The 19310-nt window shown below is 38.0% G+C and overlaps 8 protein-coding genes across 8 annotated transcripts; 3 read left to right on the forward strand and 5 right to left on the reverse strand.

Moving 5' to 3' along the window:
• Nucleotides 1-8: 8 nt before the first annotated feature.
• Nucleotides 9-1640, forward strand: C9374_002832 (uncharacterized protein; the record flags this gene model as incomplete). Its single annotated transcript, XM_044692293.1, has 1 exon — nucleotides 9-1640. The coding sequence occupies one exon, from the start codon at nucleotides 9-11 to the stop codon at nucleotides 1638-1640; it is 1632 nt and encodes a 543-aa protein (XP_044550378.1).
• Nucleotides 1641-1699: 59 nt separating this feature from the next.
• C9374_002833 (uncharacterized protein) lies at nucleotides 1700-4624 on the reverse strand (the record flags this gene model as incomplete). The annotated part of the gene is made up of 1 exon (XM_044692294.1): nucleotides 1700-4624. The coding sequence occupies one exon, from the start codon at nucleotides 4622-4624 to the stop codon at nucleotides 1700-1702; it is 2925 nt and encodes a 974-aa protein (XP_044550379.1).
• A 262-nt stretch (nucleotides 4625-4886) lies between these two features.
• On the forward strand, nucleotides 4887-5939 carry C9374_002834 (uncharacterized protein; the record flags this gene model as incomplete). The annotated part of the gene is made up of 1 exon (XM_044692295.1): nucleotides 4887-5939. The coding sequence occupies one exon, from the start codon at nucleotides 4887-4889 to the stop codon at nucleotides 5937-5939; it is 1053 nt and encodes a 350-aa protein (XP_044550380.1).
• A 1535-nt stretch (nucleotides 5940-7474) lies between these two features.
• Nucleotides 7475-8820, forward strand: C9374_002835 (uncharacterized protein; the record flags this gene model as incomplete). The annotated part of the gene is made up of 2 exons (XM_044692296.1): nucleotides 7475-8391; nucleotides 8454-8820. 2 exons carry the CDS (start codon nucleotides 7475-7477, stop codon nucleotides 8818-8820), a joined length of 1284 nt encoding a protein of 427 aa, XP_044550381.1.
• A 64-nt stretch (nucleotides 8821-8884) lies between these two features.
• Nucleotides 8885-9478, reverse strand: C9374_002836 (uncharacterized protein; the record flags this gene model as incomplete). Its single annotated transcript, XM_044692297.1, has 1 exon — nucleotides 8885-9478. One exon carries the CDS (start codon nucleotides 9476-9478, stop codon nucleotides 8885-8887), a length of 594 nt encoding a protein of 197 aa, XP_044550382.1.
• A 184-nt stretch (nucleotides 9479-9662) lies between these two features.
• On the reverse strand, nucleotides 9663-11149 carry C9374_002837 (uncharacterized protein; the record flags this gene model as incomplete). The annotated part of the gene is made up of 4 exons (XM_044692298.1): nucleotides 9663-9823; nucleotides 10028-10258; nucleotides 10350-10719; nucleotides 10853-11149. 4 exons carry the CDS (start codon nucleotides 11147-11149, stop codon nucleotides 9663-9665), a joined length of 1059 nt encoding a protein of 352 aa, XP_044550383.1.
• A 506-nt stretch (nucleotides 11150-11655) lies between these two features.
• C9374_002838 (uncharacterized protein) lies at nucleotides 11656-16368 on the reverse strand (the record flags this gene model as incomplete). The annotated part of the gene is made up of 1 exon (XM_044692299.1): nucleotides 11656-16368. One exon carries the CDS (start codon nucleotides 16366-16368, stop codon nucleotides 11656-11658), a length of 4713 nt encoding a protein of 1570 aa, XP_044550384.1.
• A 420-nt stretch (nucleotides 16369-16788) lies between these two features.
• On the reverse strand, nucleotides 16789-18729 carry C9374_002839 (uncharacterized protein; the record flags this gene model as incomplete). The annotated part of the gene is made up of 1 exon (XM_044692300.1): nucleotides 16789-18729. The coding sequence occupies one exon, from the start codon at nucleotides 18727-18729 to the stop codon at nucleotides 16789-16791; it is 1941 nt and encodes a 646-aa protein (XP_044550385.1).
• Nucleotides 18730-19310: the final 581 nt, after the last annotated feature.

The raw sequence follows: 19310 nt of genomic DNA on the forward strand, positions 1-19310 counted from the left end.
AAAAAAAAATGTCATCCAAACATAATGATGATGAGGAGATGAAGAAGTTACATCAACCGTTGAGGATCATACTGGTTGATTTTTTAAATTCTTCTTCTTCTTCATTTGATGAAATGTTGGAGGTTCCGGAAATTATTCAGAGCTCATTGGAATTATTATTGAAAAAGAAATTCTTGAAACAACAATTCGGAAAGAAGAAATGGCTACTAAATAGGGAATTGAAATATTCAAATTTCTTCCCTGTAGAGTTTATGAATGATCCTGAATTTGTGTTGAATCATATCCAAAAGTATGGTTATGGATTGATATATGCATCTTCACAGCTAAAACAAGACAGAGAGTTTGTATTGCAAGTAGTTCAACTCAAAGGCGAAGAGTTACTCTTTGCCGAGAAATACTTTAAGAATGATCCAGAAGTGTTATTAACAGCCATAAAACAAGATGCTCAAGCTTTATATCGTGCTTCCAGAGAGCTGCAATATGACAAGCGATTTGTGTTGGAAGCCGTTCGACTCAACGGAAAAGCACTGTGTGCTTGTTTTACATTTCAGAAAGACATGGATATTGTGTTCACTGCTTTGAAACAAAATGGCGAAGCGTTACAATGGTTTGAGTTTTCCAGAGACTCTAAAAAGGACAAATTAATGACATTGGAAGCCATCCAACAAACGAAGAATGCACTGCGATGGACACCCCAGTATTTACTTCAAGATGATGCTTTCATGCTACAAGCCCTCAAAATAATTAGTCCAGACAACTTTCACTCTTTCGATTATTCAAACAACGAAATCATGTCGAAGGTTATTCAACACTTTGGATTTTTACTCCAATTTGCAAGTAATGAACTCATGAATGATAGAGACATTGTTTTGAAAGCAGTAAGAAACGATGGTTGTTCGTTGCAATTTGCCTCTGATCGTTTGAAGAATGACAAGGAAATTGCACTAGTGGCTGTCACTCAAAATGGCTGGGCATTGAAATATGTCTCCCTCGAGTTGAAGAGAGACAAACAAGTGGTAGTGGCTGCCATAAGTCAAAATGGATATGCTCTTGCATTTGCATCAATAGAGTTGAAGAATGATAAGGACGTAGTTTTACTTGCCATATCTCAACATGGATCGTTGCTGCAATACGTTTCCTATGATGACAAGGAGGTCGTATTGGCAGCTGTCAAACAATACAGTGGGGCTCTCGAATATGCGAGCTATGAATTGAAAAATGACCAAGAAATTGTGTCGGAAGCCATCAAAGAAGGGTACCATTCTTTGCAATTTGCTTCTGACGAACTGTTGTGTGATAAACAGTTCTTGTTACAGGTTGCAAAATATGGAGGTCAAGCTTTTCTGAATTATGTCCCAGAAGAAGTTACTAAAGACAATGAATTCATGTTGAAAGTAAGGGAAGAAATCAAAAGTTCTGGATTTGCTTCACAGTTTAATGAAGAATTTTATTTAGAAAGAATAGAGCAATGTTATTATGGAGCTTATTTTGGTTTAAACACCAATCACCGAGTTTGCTCAAATCAGTCATCGCCTCCTGCTTATGTTTTCATGGAAACACCAATAAGTGATGAGAGAAGCAGCAACGTTGATATGGGAAAAACTTTATCCTTTCCCGAATTTCACTGTGACTTGATCTAGTAATATAGATTGATAAAATTGACGTGAATTATTTGAGTTTTTAATTTTCATCTTTACAATTACTTGGTAGCACTGCTTGCCTTTAGCATGGCCTTCAATTTTTGCTCTTCTAAAGTTTCTTCTCTCACGACTTCATTCTCTGGCTTCTTTGGTTCCTTCTTTTTCTGTTGTTTCTCTTCCTCAAGAATATTTCTCTTTGGCTTGGTAAAGCTCGATAAAAAGTCGAGTGTGTGTTGATTTTGTTGTGTGAGATAGGACAATGTTGCCATCTTTTGTTGTAACGCTCTCACCAATGATCTAAAGTTGGCACCATGAGCTGCACTCGACAACTTTCTCTGGGCGAGCACAGATTTCAGCCACAACATGCAAAATTGTAATCTCTTGGACTCGACTGTCTCTTTGGCTAAAAATTGTAAAAATCGATCGAGATAATTGTCAGGAATCGATCTCACAATGAGTGGCACTGATTCCACAGGAATGGCATTGAACACTTTGGCCAAAATATTTGGTTCATTCAACCGAATCGAATTAATCAAAGCTTCAGTATAGCTTTCCTTCTCAAGTAGTGCTAAAATAGATTCAGGTGTGATGGATGGATCAATATCGAGTGGCTGGAATGACCCTTCTTTCGTCAAATTGGTAAATATTAACACTCCCTCATTGGGTGAAACGAGTGCAAATTCACTATTGGTTGGACTCACACAAATTCTATCTACTTGAATATTGGGTTTCAGTTCTAATTGGTTTCCAGGAATGACTTGTTCACCAATTTTCTTACTCTTGTTGCCACTCTTTCGGGTGTCTTTTCTGTCATCTCTTAATTTCCTAATGAGTGGATTCAATAAATCCATATCGAACATTCCTTCCAATGACATGTTAAAACTAACAATAAATCGTTTGATCAACACCTTCTGCCCCACATTATACATGCATACAAATGGTTGATATTTACCACCACACAAGACGTTTTGACCGTCACCAGTGTAGGCAATGCATGAAAAGTAGTCACCGTTTGGATTGGAGAAGAGAGTTTGAATGTCTCGTTTGCAGTCAATGTATCCAAGAGCTTTCACGTTCAACAAGTCAAAGAATTGAATTTCACCATTCATAATGACCGCAGCCAATTCAGCTCCATCTGTTGGTCGAACAGCACAATCCAAAATTTCAGCCGAAAATTCAATAGGTTCTGCAGCTTGTTTTGAACTGAAAATATTCCAAACCTTGCAAGTTTTATCCCAAGAGCTCGAAATGAGAGTCGATTCGCTGGAAACAGAAAATTGAAGACGAGTGATAGGAGCTGTGTGTGATTTGATCACTTCTAGCAATTGATTTGTCTGTACATTCCACATGTAAATATTATAGGTCGTATTTCCTGCTGCAATTACAATTTCACCACTTGGATCCACAGTGAGGCATGAAAACCCTTCAGCATCTAAACTTGTGAACATTCTAAATTGTTTGTATCTCAAAACGTCAAAAGCTCTCACAGTACCGTCGAGACTGCTTGTATAGAGAGCAGCGTCTCTTGATCCAGGAGGTCTACTGAATATCATTCCTGTGATGGGACCAGAGTGAGCATTGGGTAAGTTGCAAAAACATTGATTGTTTTCCGTTGAGAATACTTTGATGGTTCCTTGAAAGTCACCACTTGCAAGTAGCTGTCCATTTTCATTGTAGCAACATGTTTGAATTTGTGAAGCGTGGTTGGATTGGTTATAAATAAATGTTTCACTTTCATAATCGAAAACAGCGAGTTGATTTTCCTTTGAAAATGCAATCCATGTGCTGTTTGGGAGAGTAACATCGGTAGAAATGTCATTGTCTTCATCCATCTTGTTGGAAGTAATGTTAACTACGGAATTTGGTTGTTGATTCTGCAATAATAATTGCTCAATGGAGGAAGAGTTGGTCAAAAATTGAATGCCGTCAATATTATGTGGTTTGCTCAATCTGTAAATAATTTGTTGATTTTCAATGTCAAAAATTTCAAAACATCCTGAATTTCCAATACCATAAATTAACAAGTTGGCAGTTGGATGATAGCTACAACACTTGATTCTTAATTTTCCTTCTCCTCGTGTTTGCTTATTTTTCTTAGATGGATCTATCTTGCTCGATAACTCGACCTTTTTCAAAATTTGCCATTGTTTCTTAGTTGGATTGAATGCCCAATGTAAAAAGCATCCCTTTGTGTCGATGGAATAAATTTGACCTGGGTTCTTTTTTCGTTGTGTCTTGTTGAAAACGAAATAGCATCCAACAATTTCATCCTTGTTGCCTGAAAGGGCGTGATGATTGGAAAAGAGGTCAACCATTTCAATACCGCTACTTTGTTCCAAATCTAATTTATAAACATGAACAATACCCTCATTGGTTCCCACAGCAAGAAACTGCGAACCAATCCAATCGGCACAAGTATGACAAACAGCCTCCTTAACATCACCCAATTTAATTGGTCGCGAAGATGTTTGGTGAAGCATGGAAGTGTCATTGAAGAGATTATTTTGGGGAGAGACAGTCGATTGGAATTTGTAAATTGAGCACTTAGAACCAAGGAAACAGACCAATTGTCCATTCGGAGATGGAACGACACTATCCACACGAGGCTCCAAAAACTTGTCAAATTTCGACAAAATGACTCCCTTTGGATAACTCAACAATGTCATGGTTCCGTCCTGAGAAACCGTACATAAAGCTCTATTGTTATGAAGTAAACAAAATGACTGAATATTGTACTTGTGTCCATAAAAACTTGTCTTGCTAGAATTTGATGCAAAATCCACCGTAGTAATTCTATTTCCGGCAGGAGAAAGTAATTTCGTTCCATCCAGAGTGAAGCAAATTCTATTCTTATTGTTGGTATCATTCTCATTATCGGTCGTGTAGACCCTACCGAGCAAGGATGAAAAGTAGAAATCAGTTCCGCTTGTAGAAGAGGTGGTAGCAGCCGCAGCAGGCGAGAGAAGTAAATCGTGCGTTTGCATTTTTTTTGAACATCCAAAAATTTATTATTATTCAAAAAATTGTTTCAATAAGAAGGGTTGTTTCATTGCTAATAAAATAATGAATCAGAGTGACGTGAAAGTTACGTGAATTCATATATTGTGTTGTCATTTGTGGTTCTTGTTCTTTCATGGCTGTTGAATATGTAGCAATTGAAAAATACCTTTTTATATATTTTACTACACATTCAACAACGATTATTAATTGTTGTTCCAATCAAAGATTTTAATCACTAAACAAAAAATGTTTAAATCTTCCTCTTCGTCGTCGTCGACCATCGTCTGCTGGGATGATCCAGTGATAATTTACAAAATTCTTCAATTTCATCATTACAATGATTGGAATGATTGTAAATTATTTACACTGTGTACCAAGTGGAATCATGTGTTCTTTTCCGAGTACTTGGCTTTTTGTTACATCCAAAATATATTTCAATTGAGTTCGGAACAAGTGAAGATACTTGAATTTACCTTGACAACAAACTTTGATCGTAATCAACAACGAAAAAAGAAATCAAGAAAACGATATTCATCAAGGGATGTACATGATGATGATGAATTGGGATGGCATGAATTTCATCAATTAGACAGCGCTTGGAAAGTTTTAAAGTGGTACATTATTTTAAAAAGAAGGTCATACTTTTATCATCAGACCCTTTCGAGTTTAAATCAATACATGATTCAGCCTAATTCATCCTTAATTGATGATATGATCGAAAAGATGACCTTGGAGAAGCATCGTCTCCAATTACAGAACGCGAAAACAAAATTTTTTAATACTGACTTGTATTTATCCGAGAATGTTGTCATTACTGAGTCTGTCATTTGTAAACTGATGAGAGGAGTTTTTAAGGAAGTGTTTATTGAAAATATTCAAAACTTTGGCAATTATTTTCAAATGAATTACGTGATATTTCTTGGCTATGGATATCCATTGTACATTTCCCTAACAAGATCTACTTCTCCTGATTACGGAAGAGAAACATTTAGTGTGGATAGCAATGATGCTTTGTGCACAAACTCGTTTTCACGTAACAGATCGCCTTTCGAATCATTCTATTCTTGGTCAAATTCTGAACAGTTAAATTATCTGAAAAAAGTTGTTTTTCAAAATAGTTTGATTGAGTTGACCGAAGACGAATGTGATGGTCTTTCAAGAAGTGAATGTTTTCAGTGTGTTCTATATAGATTATTGAACTCGGGTACAATCGACGAAGAACGGTTTGAAAAAGTTACCAAATCACTTGAAGGTGACATTGTAGTATTAGGCATTGGTAATGACGATATTGATGAATAATTTATATTCGACTCTACATTGTGACTATTTTCGAGTGTAAACAATGCAGTTGACAAGGGCCTGATGGAACAATGTGCAAGGTTTCCTCGTCCTAAAAATTAATGGCGTTGAAGTCAGCATTTCAAAAGTCGTGTCGTGAAAAATCTGAACTTTGCATTTTCAATTCGAAAGTTTCAACATCTGCATACTTCGTGAAAATTGTACAAGATTGCAATAAATAGACACTCAATTCCAGCATCGTATCAAACAAGCGTCTCTTGTAAAAGTAAAAAAAGAAACGATTGCAATCATGATTTCTATGCAGTCGTTCGTATTGCAGTCACGCCCTTTGTGACCCAACTCAAGTCACAAAGGGCATGCAACATCTCACGCGGTGCCGAATGCTTCCTGATTAAGAATCTTTGATTTAACGACGATCGTGACAAGGAAGCTAACAGCAACCACGCCACCACCAAGTTATTTGACCATGAACACCCACTTCAGGAAGGGTTAATTTCTTGAAATCTTTTGTAATGGATCACGAATATAAATAAATATCAGTAGAGATCTTACAATTCAAGAACAATGAGGTTTACTAAGCCTTCCCTAGGACAAAAAGGCTACAGCACTGCAGGTTCCCAAGTTGTCTCCAACCTCAGTACTGATGCAGCTCGACGATGCTTAACTTCTCAAATCGGACGGGATGAGGTGCATTCATCGTGATATGGCCGTAGCCATCCATTTTCATTCATCATTTGTTTGTGTTGTTATTATTCGTCTGTAAGAATCAATGGATTTATTGTTTCAAAATATTGTAGATATCAATAATGTTGCTGGATTTTGATTCCGAGATGCTTTTGATGATGATAACTATTATTTACAATTAATTAACAAAAAAAGATAAATATTACAAATAAATTATTCATAGTACAATTCTATTCCGCTACCATCACTAATTTCATAATCACTCAACGTAATATTATCCTTGAAGATTTGATTCCATCTTTGAAGACGAATTTTCTCGGGTTTTGTTCCAGTTTGAGCCGCTGCCAATTTCTTCAAATCTCCAATCGTATCATCTTCATTGCACTTGACCCGAATCTTCTTTCCGAGACGATCATTCAGCACGACTTCTATCATTTTATAGTAGTTCTCGTTATTTTGAGCGTCAACTTTGAAATTTTTTTTTTGGTTGTTCATCAATGTCATTCACCTGTGCCTTTCAAAACTCGTTGAACCTGTAGCATTTAACGAAAATTAGGAAAGGTTACAACAATTCAGAAAATACCTCCCTTGATTCAAGCCTTCCATGCCACTTACGGTTCAAGCCTTACGGTTTGTTTTTCAAAAAGCCTCACAACACATGATTATCAATTAAAAATGGCCGAGTTGACTCTTGCAACACAAATGGTTCTCAAGGTACGTTCTTAAAAGGAACAGCGAATGACTGGAATTGAAATCCATCCTCTCAAAATCCATTCCTCTCTTGTTTTTGGTTTTCAAAGATTTCAGACAGGTTTCATAAAGCTTTAGCAAAAGAACAATGGATCAAAGAGATGTTTCGGGTACAATTGATACCAACTGTTTCAATTTCTGAATCCATTCAAAACAACAAGAAACGTAAAAGACAGAACGAACAAGAGGAAGGACAAGAGGATACCGTTGTCGGAATCATTTGGATGAAAGGGATATCAACCTCATTCAAGGAACAAAGCCTTTGTACGGACGTGCAACATGAAATCCTTAAATGGAATGACGACCTTGATCAACTCAAGATCGTACTCGTTACAAACGATCAACAAACTCTTGATGGCGCTGAGGGTATGGAATCTTTCACCTCAAAACTGGATCCAAGTGTTACAGAATTGCTCTTGGGACGACGACAAGAGGAAAAGGAAGATGAGTTTACTTCCATTCATTTGGTCTTGACGATGGGACAATCTTTTCTTGAAACACTTCCTCTTATACAGAAAGAATTAATAACGCTGGGAATGTTCTCGTCTCAGTTTGTGTTTGACCCTTGTCAATGTGTTGAAGCAAGTAGGTCTCAACGTTGGACCTCTGAAAAGCTTTTGGTGACCAGTCTGCAACCGGAAATTGTGAAAACTCAACTGAGTGCATTTATTCAAGTGGAGTATTTGAATTCTTCCAACGTGCAACCGTTACATGACAAAGCATTCAATAAGAATCGAGTGCTGGTGTTCACGAGTTTGAGTAAGAATGGAGAAATACTTGGACAGGACAGAAGAGAAGAGATCATCATGGAAAGAGTGAAAGCAAAGAACAGAAAGTGTGAGTTGAGTATTTCGAGTCATCCCAATCAGGTTGATGATTTTTATGAGACATCATGGGAGTCCAAGTCGTTGTCGTTCTCACAGAGAATGATGAATCTAATTCTACCTTTAAACAACAAGCTCAATACCTTTGGTCTTCAAGATGTAAATTCAACTTGTGATGACAAGAGTCGCCTAATGTAAGTATAAAAGAGTGGCTTGTGAATTGGATTAATAAGTACGTAAATCAATGGGTTCTCAGACTTGAATCAGGGCAAGTCGGTTCAATTAACTCTTCTCTTCAATCAATTTATATTGCTTTTAACATTGAGACCACTTGCAAAACTAGAATCAAACTGACAAAAGCCATGTTTCAGTCACTCTCGCTGGCTTTGTTTGAACACTGTAAATCTGCCTTACCTCATCTCTTTCTAAACAAGAAGGAAAAGAAGCAAGCCCTCATGACACAATATTATATTCCAATGGTGGCTGAAGCCATTAGTGGCATTGTGTATCAATCTCAAAATCAGGCGTTCAAAAGTGACTGCCTCAAATTGTTGCAAATTGACTCTGTTGATGAAATTTCTGGCATGGTTCAAAAAATACTGATCGGAAAGACGAAGCAATAAATGACAAAAACTGCTCTTCACAGTGTGCCTGTGTCGTAATGTACAATAATAATTTATTGAATCCTTAATTCATTTTCTGTTGTTTGTTGCGAATATCTAACAATTCTTGAGCCTTCTTCTTGAGAGTTGCCAATTTCTTTCGTTCCTGTTGATATTTTCCGTCAACATCGGTCTTTGCCTTGATCATTTTGTTGTATCGGGAGAGCGATTTGCTTGATTCTTTCTGTGCTTGTTTGAATGCTTTCAAAGCAGCTTTCAGCTTGGCTGCTGCAGATGCTCTCTTTAATTTGGATGCGAAGTATTGCTTTTGAAGTTTCTCGTAGGTGGTACGGGCGTGTTGTTCGTCCTGTTGGGCGATCAAGAGCTGCATTTGAGCATTCTCTACTTGCGTTTTGAGGGATAAATGTTGTTGGTGTAGCCGTTTGAGAAGGGCATCCATCGTAGCCATTACTTTATCATACACCTCCTTTGATAATTGTTTTGGAGTTTCTAAGGGTGTTTGTTGCTTTGAATCAAGATTGGGTGTGTCTTTGATTGACGGGAGGTCGGAAGTAGATGATGTGGCCAGTGTACTCTCCAGCAAAGTATAACCGCTGAAACAAAGCACCAACAAAATGACTCCCAATAAATAACGAGCCTTAGTACGGTGTTGAGGCATTTTTTTACGGATGATCATAGTACACACAAATTACGAGGTGGTTTAACAAGAGCCAAAATTTACCAGCGGAGTTTGTTGGCATGTGTTTGGATAAATACTTGTAATATTTCTGACTCGTTTAAAAATCAATCATGATGATTTGGAGCTTTGGATTAGCTTCTCTCATCAACCATCTTAAACCATCTTAGTAATATTCTGAAAACTTCTTCTCTGAAAATTCGTGGAATGTCATTCCCTCTTCAAAATGCTTGACATTACAATCCTTGGCAGTTTTTCCTGGAGGAATGTCCATCTTATCACTGTGCTTTGGTTGCATAAAGTTAGCCAATGTAGCTCTACCAATGCCTGTGGGTAACAACAACATTCATATCATCAACGTTTGAAAGAGTGAACAATCAAGAATATTCCATGGAATAAATTGCAATGTAACGAGAATAAATGCAGTATCATTGTCAAGGTATTCCATAAATCACACCAATGTCATATCCACAGTTGCAATAACAGCATTGTCAATGAATTGTTTTGGCCATATTCACATGGACTACTTACCTGGAGTTCTTGGACCTCTGACAAGGTGAGGAGTGGCTTGTAATAATCCACCGGATTGAATTTGAGCACTCTCACCAATTTGGTATGCCAATTGATCAGGTTTGTAACCAGCCTTAATGTAATTTCCTCTTCTGCCCTTAATGTAGAGTCCAGCCTTTGGATCGTCATTCTCCACAATTTTACCATCCCTGAAATACATGGCAGCAGTCAAACCGGTCAATGAGCCATGATCTATTTTGTTCAAGTCGTTAGTGATATATTGAGCAATGTCACAATATCAGCAAGATACCACTTTAACAAGTACCATATGCGACATACTTACCCAAGTGAAGACCACACCAGCCATCGTCACTTTCGACCTCCTCTTCCTTAGCATCTTCGTCACTTCTTGGATAATAATAAAGAAGTCTAGACTTGGTATTCTTGCTTTCACTAATGGTATTGTAGAGCATGTTAGGAGCACATGTAGGACAATGCTTTTGAACATAACGGTCACATTGTTTGGCAACCAACAAACCAACAGCAACCACAAGTTGTCCCATATTCTTGAACGCAGTCTCCATCTCTGGAAGATCTTCCCTAGGCCAAATATTTGGTGTGCAATAAAATGGATACTTTTCTTGAGTCTCCTTGTCTTCCACAGGTACATCTACTTCAGGATTTGCATAGTAAGAACCCTTGAAAACATCAGTCTAAGTGTTGTCCATACAATGTGTGTTTGTCCATGTTGAATGGCAACCGAATGCATGGTCATGCCAAGGTTTTTCAACAAGTTAGTTTGAATCCATTGTCCAATGCATCACAATTAATATTCATACTACCTACCTTTCCATTGAATTTCTCCTTGCCGTGACTCCATCCGAATGAGAAATTGGACTGCTCATGCACATACTTGTTTTTAACTTCTTCGGGAAGATTAGCAAACTTGTAGGCAAGAGGCAAAATAGCTTGTCTATACTCCAACACATTGGGGACATTGGAAACAGTCAATAAACCTAATCCTTCAGGACCGTAGGCTTCAGCAATCTTGTCCGTCAAATCCACATCATTGACCAAGTCATTGTAGTCCAAATTAACGACTTTGGCAATTTCAATAGTTTCGGAGGAGGAGTTGGCAGACATGTTGTTGTGAGATGATGAGACTGTCATATGAGGAGGAGGAGAAGAAGAAGATGCAACGTATCGGATGAGAATTTTAGGAGGACGTCGATGATGCAAACAATTTTATCATTCCATAAGAACAATCATTTCCCAGGCACGAGTTTGCAAACATTATCACAATAGGGTTATCATCAAGTGTGTGATTCATTGTGTTACACCACCGGTGGTATGGCATCAAAGAGTTCCGTAACTCCGTTGTTAATACTGACGTCAAGAAGAACATGCAAAACTTACAGCGTTATGAGATGTGGATATTTTTTTTTTCACAAATTTCTCTTTGATTTTGTCCAAATTTGTCTGTGCTTGGAAATAAACTTTTTCGTGCGAACGTTGGTTGGCATGTTGTCGTTCACAAAATTGTGATTATTTTAATTAAAACATTATCAAAGGGAAATGATACAAAATTTGGGAGAAAAAAGAATGTTGTTTGCTAATAAAACACTTCTAACAACAACACACGAAAAGTGTTAAATGTAACACTTGGGAAGAATGGCGAGTGCATTGACATCCACTTGGCCCTTCTTGTTTTGCTTGGCAATGTTCATTCGCTTGTGGAAGTCGTTCATTTGTTTCACAGCGTCCACGTACGATGCATTTTGTCTCTTCAGTGAATCCACAGCATTAAGGAACACCTTCCGTATTCCAACCATGTCATGATTCGAAACTTCAAAGAATGGAATGCTATACTTGAGAGCGAGTTCACCTCCTTCCTTCTTGGAAACTTGACGTTGTTCATCTGGCACATCTGCCTTACATCCAACCAATACCATAAACTTGTCATTGTTGTAATCGCTGTCATCATCGTTGAGCATTTGCAAAAGTTCTTCTGTGACAGAGCCAGTCAAAGTGTTGTACGCGGATTTCGACTTGCTTGATTTGTTTTTCTTAGTTTCCTTTTTTCTTTCTTTTCGCTTAATTTTTCGAATGGCCTTGATAATATGCTCTACAATAAGGAAACTTGTCTTGTCTGTGACGCTGTAAGAGCAAATAAAGTAGTTACCAGACTTGGCCTCTTCATTCACTTGGGATGGATCTTTGAGCTTTACCTTGGTCACAGTCATACCTGCTTCATTGATACCCTCCTGAGTGGCCAACTCCAAGTTTGGATCTGAATCTTTGATTTGAATTCGATTAATCACACCATCATGAATTACCTTGGCTTTGAAATAGAATGTAATGGAGCCTTCCATTAGTTGCTTCACTTTTTCATTGTCCAAGCTGAGCGATTTTAGTGCCCTGTGTGGATGTAATTGAACTTCACTTTGTGAGGTACTGAGTGTTGACGATGACGAGGAGGACGATTTGGGTTTATAGCACTTGAAAAAGAGATCTATTTGGTCATCTGTTTCAAAATTGGTACGGTCCTCAGCATCAATGTCTTCGTCATAAAATACCATGGCATTCTTGGCTATACTATCGTAGCAGGAACCAATGAAAGCCTGATTCACATCCTTATAAAGAGAGAACATGCTAACAAATTGATCACGAGTAAGCTTGATATTTGAGGCAGGGTTATGAAGTTGAGTGTTCACCATAAGGATTGAACACACAAGTAGATAACATGCTTCCTCATTTCCATTAATTTCTCCATCATTCTTGTTGTACTTGCTGTAGACAGAGGAAAAAGCTTCCGCAATTCTGGTCACTTGTTGACCTTCCTTTGGTAATTTAAATTGGATAAAGAATGACCGAATAGCCCGATCGAATTTGCTCATGTAGGTATCGTCTCCAGGTTTCTTCTCGTCGCTATGTAATTCTTGAATATGGAATTTGACGAACTCTTCCAAATAAACAGTATTCTTAGGATCTCCAAAGAACTCTCCTAATTTTTCCTTGTTTAGAGAATCTGCAATGGCGAAAAATCGTGAAATGACAGCCTCAGGTCTTTCTCCAGACTCTGTCAATCCAGCTTCAACATCTGGTAAAATACCGTTTTCTGTCAAATATTTGAGAGCATCCTTTGGCTTTCCGGTGTTAAATCTTCTCAAGCCTTCGGTTAAATGGAAACTAGGTGTCAAGAGTTTTACAAAGAGATTTTCGTCGTACTTGTAGTCAGTTGACTGAACTATTGTTGGAGATTTTAGCTTTCCGGCACTTGGGAAAATTAAACTATTAGCCGTTACACCCGATTGAGTAATGCTGTCTTTAGAGTCTGAAACCTTGGTTTTTGGACCAGAGCTAGCATTCGAAGAAACGGACATGATATCACTACTCTCTGAGTAATCATTTTCTGTATCCTCCTCGCCAGTACTGTCCTCAGAGTTGGAATTTGATGCTTTGTTAACGTGGGTCATTGGCTGAAGCTTTGGAAGCTGACTTGTGACGATCAAATTTGATTCCTCAGATCTATTGAACTCGTTCAAGAAAAGATTAATTTCATCCTCGTTATCATTTTCAATCTCATTTGTGGCGGCAGCAAGGCTGTTTGTTTCTTGATCTGATGCATCGGCGTCCTCCTCAGCCCCAACAGATTTTCTAAAATCTTGAGCAACGACTTGATATTGGTTGGTTCGTAATTTTTGGAAAGTACTCTCTGTCCTCAAGTGACGTGGTTTTCGTTGTGCAGACATGGGTGTCAATGAAACAGAATTGCTTGGATTGAAATTTTGTAAATCGAAAAATTCTTCGTTGTTTGAATTATTTCTAGGAGTTGGAGATGAAATAGTGGTGATTGGAATTTGTTGTGAAATACCCGTTTTTGGAGTAGCAAGCGTATTGGCAACAGGTTGTTGATGAGAACTCATTTTCCTTCTGTTTGGGCTCAAAATACTATTGTTAGGATTATCCGATAATTTAAAGCCAAAAGGATCGGGTAAGTCGGTGGAATTTGGATCCAAGTTAATGAGAGTATGAATTTGGTCTACCACTGAAATGTAATGGTTCAATTCGTTCTCTTTTTCCACATATTCTTGTTCCAAATCCAATTTTTCGGTTCTTTCTTTTTTCCACATATTCGACAGCTCGTGAATTGTATTTTCCATTTCTTCCTTTTGCTTTTTAATCTCTTGATCCTTCTTCATGATGAGAAGTTTTAATCTTCGTACCTCCAAAGTATCTGTTGCCTTGAGAGAAATATCAATCTCGCTCTCAACAATTTGGCTCGCATCTTTTGGAAGTGAGTCATTGGTGGAAGCGGTAGCTCCGATACCAGTGGATGTTGTGGTACTGGTTGAGTTGAGTTGTGTGGTCGTAATTGGAGGGCTAGAAGGTGTTGATACGTCTGAAGTACATGAAGATGCTACAGAAGGTGTTGGCGGTTGTTGTTGTTGAGGTGGAGATGAAACTGGTGTTGTGCCATTTTGTTTGCTACTTGGTATTGATGATGGTGGATCCGTAGTGGTGGTGCAACTGATGTTGGAGGTGTCGTTCGTTGTTGTTGTTGTGGAAGTGGTGGTATTGGATGTTGTCGGCGAAGTGGGTGTCGAGACAGATTTCAACTCTTCCATCAACCTCCCCTTTTCCTTCTTCAATTGATGGAAATATCGAATTTCATTGAAAAGGAATTTGTAAACCATTTCGCTTTTACCAATTCCTCTACATCCAATCACGACGATCTTGTTCTTGGACTGAGAGGGCATGGTCAGTGTTTTCTTGGAGTCCTTCTTCTTGGCATCTCTTCCAATATCGTGTGAGCTTCTCATCCTATCCATCGATGATTTACTTGCTGATGTTGTGAGCGATGGAGCTTGTTGTGATGCCGTTGTAGAGGTGGATGATGGTTTGTTATTGGTTGGTGTTGAAGACTTTCCATTTGAACTTTGTTTTGATGATGATGATGGATTTGAGCCAATTCCTTTAAATCTATCTTTTGGATCGACCATCGATGAAGAGGAAGGAACATGAGAGAGGGTTCCTGATGATTGGTTTGGTGTATTCGAATTTGAACTTGTTGTTGTTGTAGTGGTAGAGAAGGACGGCGTTATAGGTGAGATTGGAGAATGATCGTGATTGGATGTAGAGGAATTGGACACATCGAGATGAGATGAAGGAGCGAGAGAAGTGGGTGTTGTGGTTGTGCTTCCTGAGCTCAAGGTATTTTGTTGTTGCTTCCGAATATCCTCACTACTAATTCCTTTAAATTTGGAATTATTGTTCATATCATCACTCGTCGTAGTAGCAGTTGTCGTTGTACCACTACTACTCGTAGAATGACCACCACCAAAGGCTGGAGCCATACTCACCGATCTCCGTTGTTTGGTCATGTTGGTATTTTCCGTTGTTATTTCTGTTTCTGGTTGTTGTTCTGGTTGATTCTTCAGAGTATTTGTTGCTGTTTGGTTGTTGGAATCTTGTGATGATGGTGATGGTTGTTGCTGTTCCAACAATGATGCATTTTTCTCCTCCCTTGAACCTCCATTGCACATCGAAGGCTGATGAGGATCAAAAACGGCAGCAGCGTCCTGTTGTTGAAGAGAGGCTGTCTGTTTCTTTAAATCTTCTGAAGAAGAACGGATCGTATGAGGCTCTACATGCTCCTCTGATAATAACAATAATTGTTCAACGCTCGTCGTCATGGTTCCTGAAAAACTCTGTCTTTGAAATTGTTGTTGTAGTAGTCGAGTACTTTCATCAAGATGTTGTTGCGGATATGCCTTCTTCATTGTTGTTTCTGTTGTTGTAGAATTTGTAGGATCATTGACGTGAGGATGATGATGATTACTGGTACACGGATGATTATTATTATTATTTGTTGTTGTACAAACATTGTCTTCAACAGACAATATAGTTGTGGGTGAATATAAACTCGTCTCTGATTCTGCTGAAAAGGGTTGCATCAGAGAACCGTCCATCGTATATCTTCGGGAAGCAAGACTTCTTGGAGAGAGTGAAGATGAGAGTCCTGAAACTGTTGAATGGGGTGCTTGTTGAGCACTCGCGAGTAGATTGGAATCCGAAGAGGAAGTTGTATTTGAAATCAGAGAGGAGGTCGATGGAATTGAAGACTTGTTGAGTGGTGTTTGTTGTTGTTGAGCGCTAAATGTTGATACTTGTCCTGATGAAAGAGAGGAAGGTGTGGATGAATTGGGAGAAGTGTCACTGGTTGACTTGTTTTTTGCGAATTGTTGTTGTAATGAAGCTGGGGGTAGTTCTGTGGAGGTATCAAGCGCTGACGAAGTGAAAAGTCCACTCATGCGGTTCCGCTTGTTGGATTTTGAGAAGAATTTTTGTCTGAGTGACATTTTTTTGCTGATTTGACAGGTGACTTTGCTTGGTAAAGTTCTTGACGTGGAGATGAAGTAGTATGATTGGTGGTGCACCAGGGATTGTTCTCTCTGATCATACAGTTGTTTTTTTTTCAATTGAAGGCTTATCACCGCTCTTCTTTGTATTGTGAAACTCTATTAAAGGTTCACTCTGAATGGATTCGCGTTGGAGATGTTTGAACTTTTTTGAAGTCCAAAAACGTTTTACTTGGTTTGCAAAGTGGATGATTTTGAACTTTGAAAAAAAATTCAAATGAATTGAAAAAAAGAGTTAAGGAGTGTGAGAGGGTACATGAACGATATCGTCTATACTCTCCTCAGTTATGGTCATCATGATTCAATGTCATGAAAAAGTGAATTTAATTTTCCAAGTGCCTTAATAGTCGCTCCTGAGAGTTACTTTTTCGATTCTCTTTCACATTTAGGACAATGACATTCAAACTTGTATTGTTCTAATAATTTTCTCTTTCTCTCTTCATAGGGTGCATTTTCATCGACATAACTAATGAGAATTTCGTCCATCTTTTTCAATCCATTTTCATGATGTGCATAAACACTCAAGACATGATTGTTCTGATCAGAGACACTCACAGCAGTAGGTTCACAACTATGATTCATACAATTATGAATGGCAAAAGCTCCCATTCCTTTCATTGAAAGTTGTAACAGTTCATTCTTACGAGTGGCTTGTTGTTGGAAATTTTTCACATTTAGAGCCTGGCAAATTTGTTCAGAAAATGTTGAATTTTCATGAGCAATGAGATGAATATCTGTGATGGGATGAATGGTGGAGCAATTTTGAAGAATTAATCCATGAAGAGAGCGATAGTGTCTAACATCGCTGATCATTTCTACCACTTGTCTCACGAGTGGACTTGTTGACAAATCTTGGTGATGTTTCAAATATTCAACCAAATTTTCTTGTTCTTGCTTGGTGATAATACCCATGTTGGAAGGGAGGTGATTCAATGACAACTCCATGGACTCTCGAATGAGTTGAACAGCGAGTGTGTCAAATGGATGAGTTGCTTCATGTTGAACAAATCTCTGAAACACATGCATCGATTTGGAGAGTTGTGTTTCAATCACTTGTGGTGTTAATTGATGTAAAATATCGACAATGTTGTTGTCATTTTCTTGATTGGCAAGTCCAAGCTTGATGAATACATCACTCACCACAAAGGCCATCATTTTAGCAATCATTAAGGGAGCTGTGCGACTTTGCTTGACAGACAAACGTTCCAATAAAATCATGGGATGTTCACTGGTGGAGGAGGCACACTGCAACTCTGAGGAATTTCTTGTACACAATAAACTATGATAGTGTTTCCATGCTTGATCTCGACATTCTTCAGAGCAAAAAACTTCGAGAGAGCAATGACTGCAAGAAATGGGTTTTGTTTTCACACAGATTTGTTGCTCATGTTGCTGCTGTTGTGAATATTGAGAAAGAATTGAAGAGGGTGATGATGTAGTATTCGTATTGTTGGTATCAGTAGTTGCGAAAAGAACTTTCTGCAATAATGGTGATTGTGAGATGGTCTTTTCACTAAATATCGTTCTCATACAGTGATGACAGTGATCGATTTTTCTGTAAAGTGGATTTTCAGAAGAGTCAGTAATAATTTGACTACAAATTGGAGCTTCTCTAAAAATTAATTCCTTATCATTCACGCTTTCACAATTTAGTAGGACTGTCTTTCCCTCTTGTTGGTTCTTGTTTTTCACACAAACCTTTGAAATTCCATCCTCTGTTAAATAATTTTGTAAATATTTTGAAAGTTCCTTTTCATATTCGTCCTCAATGGTAATGTGTGAAATTTGTTCTAAAACAGGAGCAACTTGATGCTCCCAATCATTCATTGATTTTTTCAAGAATTTTGTTTGAATTTCATTCTTTCTTTCAATGCTGTAGTTTGGATTGCTTAATATGGAAATACACCTTCTTTTCATCCATTCATGAATGGATATTAATTCTCGGATTAAAATTTCCAGAGTATTCATCAAATCCCCATTCTTGTATGAATCTTGGCGTAACAATAATAAATACAATTTACATTGTGAAAGAATCACTTGTTGAGTCAGATCGAACCATTGCAAATGTTTTTCATTCAATGATGAATTGAGTGAAAAAAGGCTGTCACTTGTCAAGCTGGCTGGTTCGTTTGGTACATTTCGGAGAGACTCCAATACATCATCAAGCTTGTCTAAAATATTATCAATAACTATTTGTTGTTCATTTGATGATGATGCCGACCAAGATGATAGTAGTGATGATGCCTCTTTTATGGCTTGATGGCCTTTCTCGATCATCAATGAAAAAGCAGAGGCGTCCATTTTTGATGTTTTTTTTGTAGTGGTGAGCTTGTAAATGCAAAACCTTGGTCCCGATCAAAGAAAGGATGTATGCAAAAGTGAACGTTAAGGTAGAATGAAACAAATTATTCAACCCAGTTTTGCTAGTTGATAACACCTTGAATTATTGTAGATACACAATCGTGCTGCAGTGGAGTTGCGCTGGAAGTGTTCTCCAATCAAATGCATTCCAGAATGGTGTGTGAACAGGAGCAAATTTAATCCTTTTGAATAATCTCTTCCTTTTGCAAAATCATTTCCAAGTATGACCTAACGATTCATTCGATAGAAGGCAACACATAGCTTAGGAGACGGACAATTAACTCTTTCACATTTTCCTTCCAAGTCGACCTTTGTTGTCACGTCACAGATGTCATAATGAAATCTGTAAAACATTGCTTGGACTTGCCATGTGGAGCGAATTGTGAGATTAGAAAAATCATCTCCATATTTTGAGTTTGAAACATCCTACTGGTATCTAAAAGAAAAAAGCATCACTTGATCCCTATTGGTTGCAGTGTAATTAATTATTCCACACAACCCCGACTACTTGCTTTGATATT

This window comes from Naegleria lovaniensis (assembly GCF_003324165.1).
Source record: "Naegleria lovaniensis strain ATCC 30569 chromosome Unknown tig016, whole genome shotgun sequence".
Taxonomy (NCBI): domain Eukaryota; phylum Heterolobosea; class Eutetramitea; order Acrasida; family Naegleriidae; genus Naegleria; species Naegleria lovaniensis.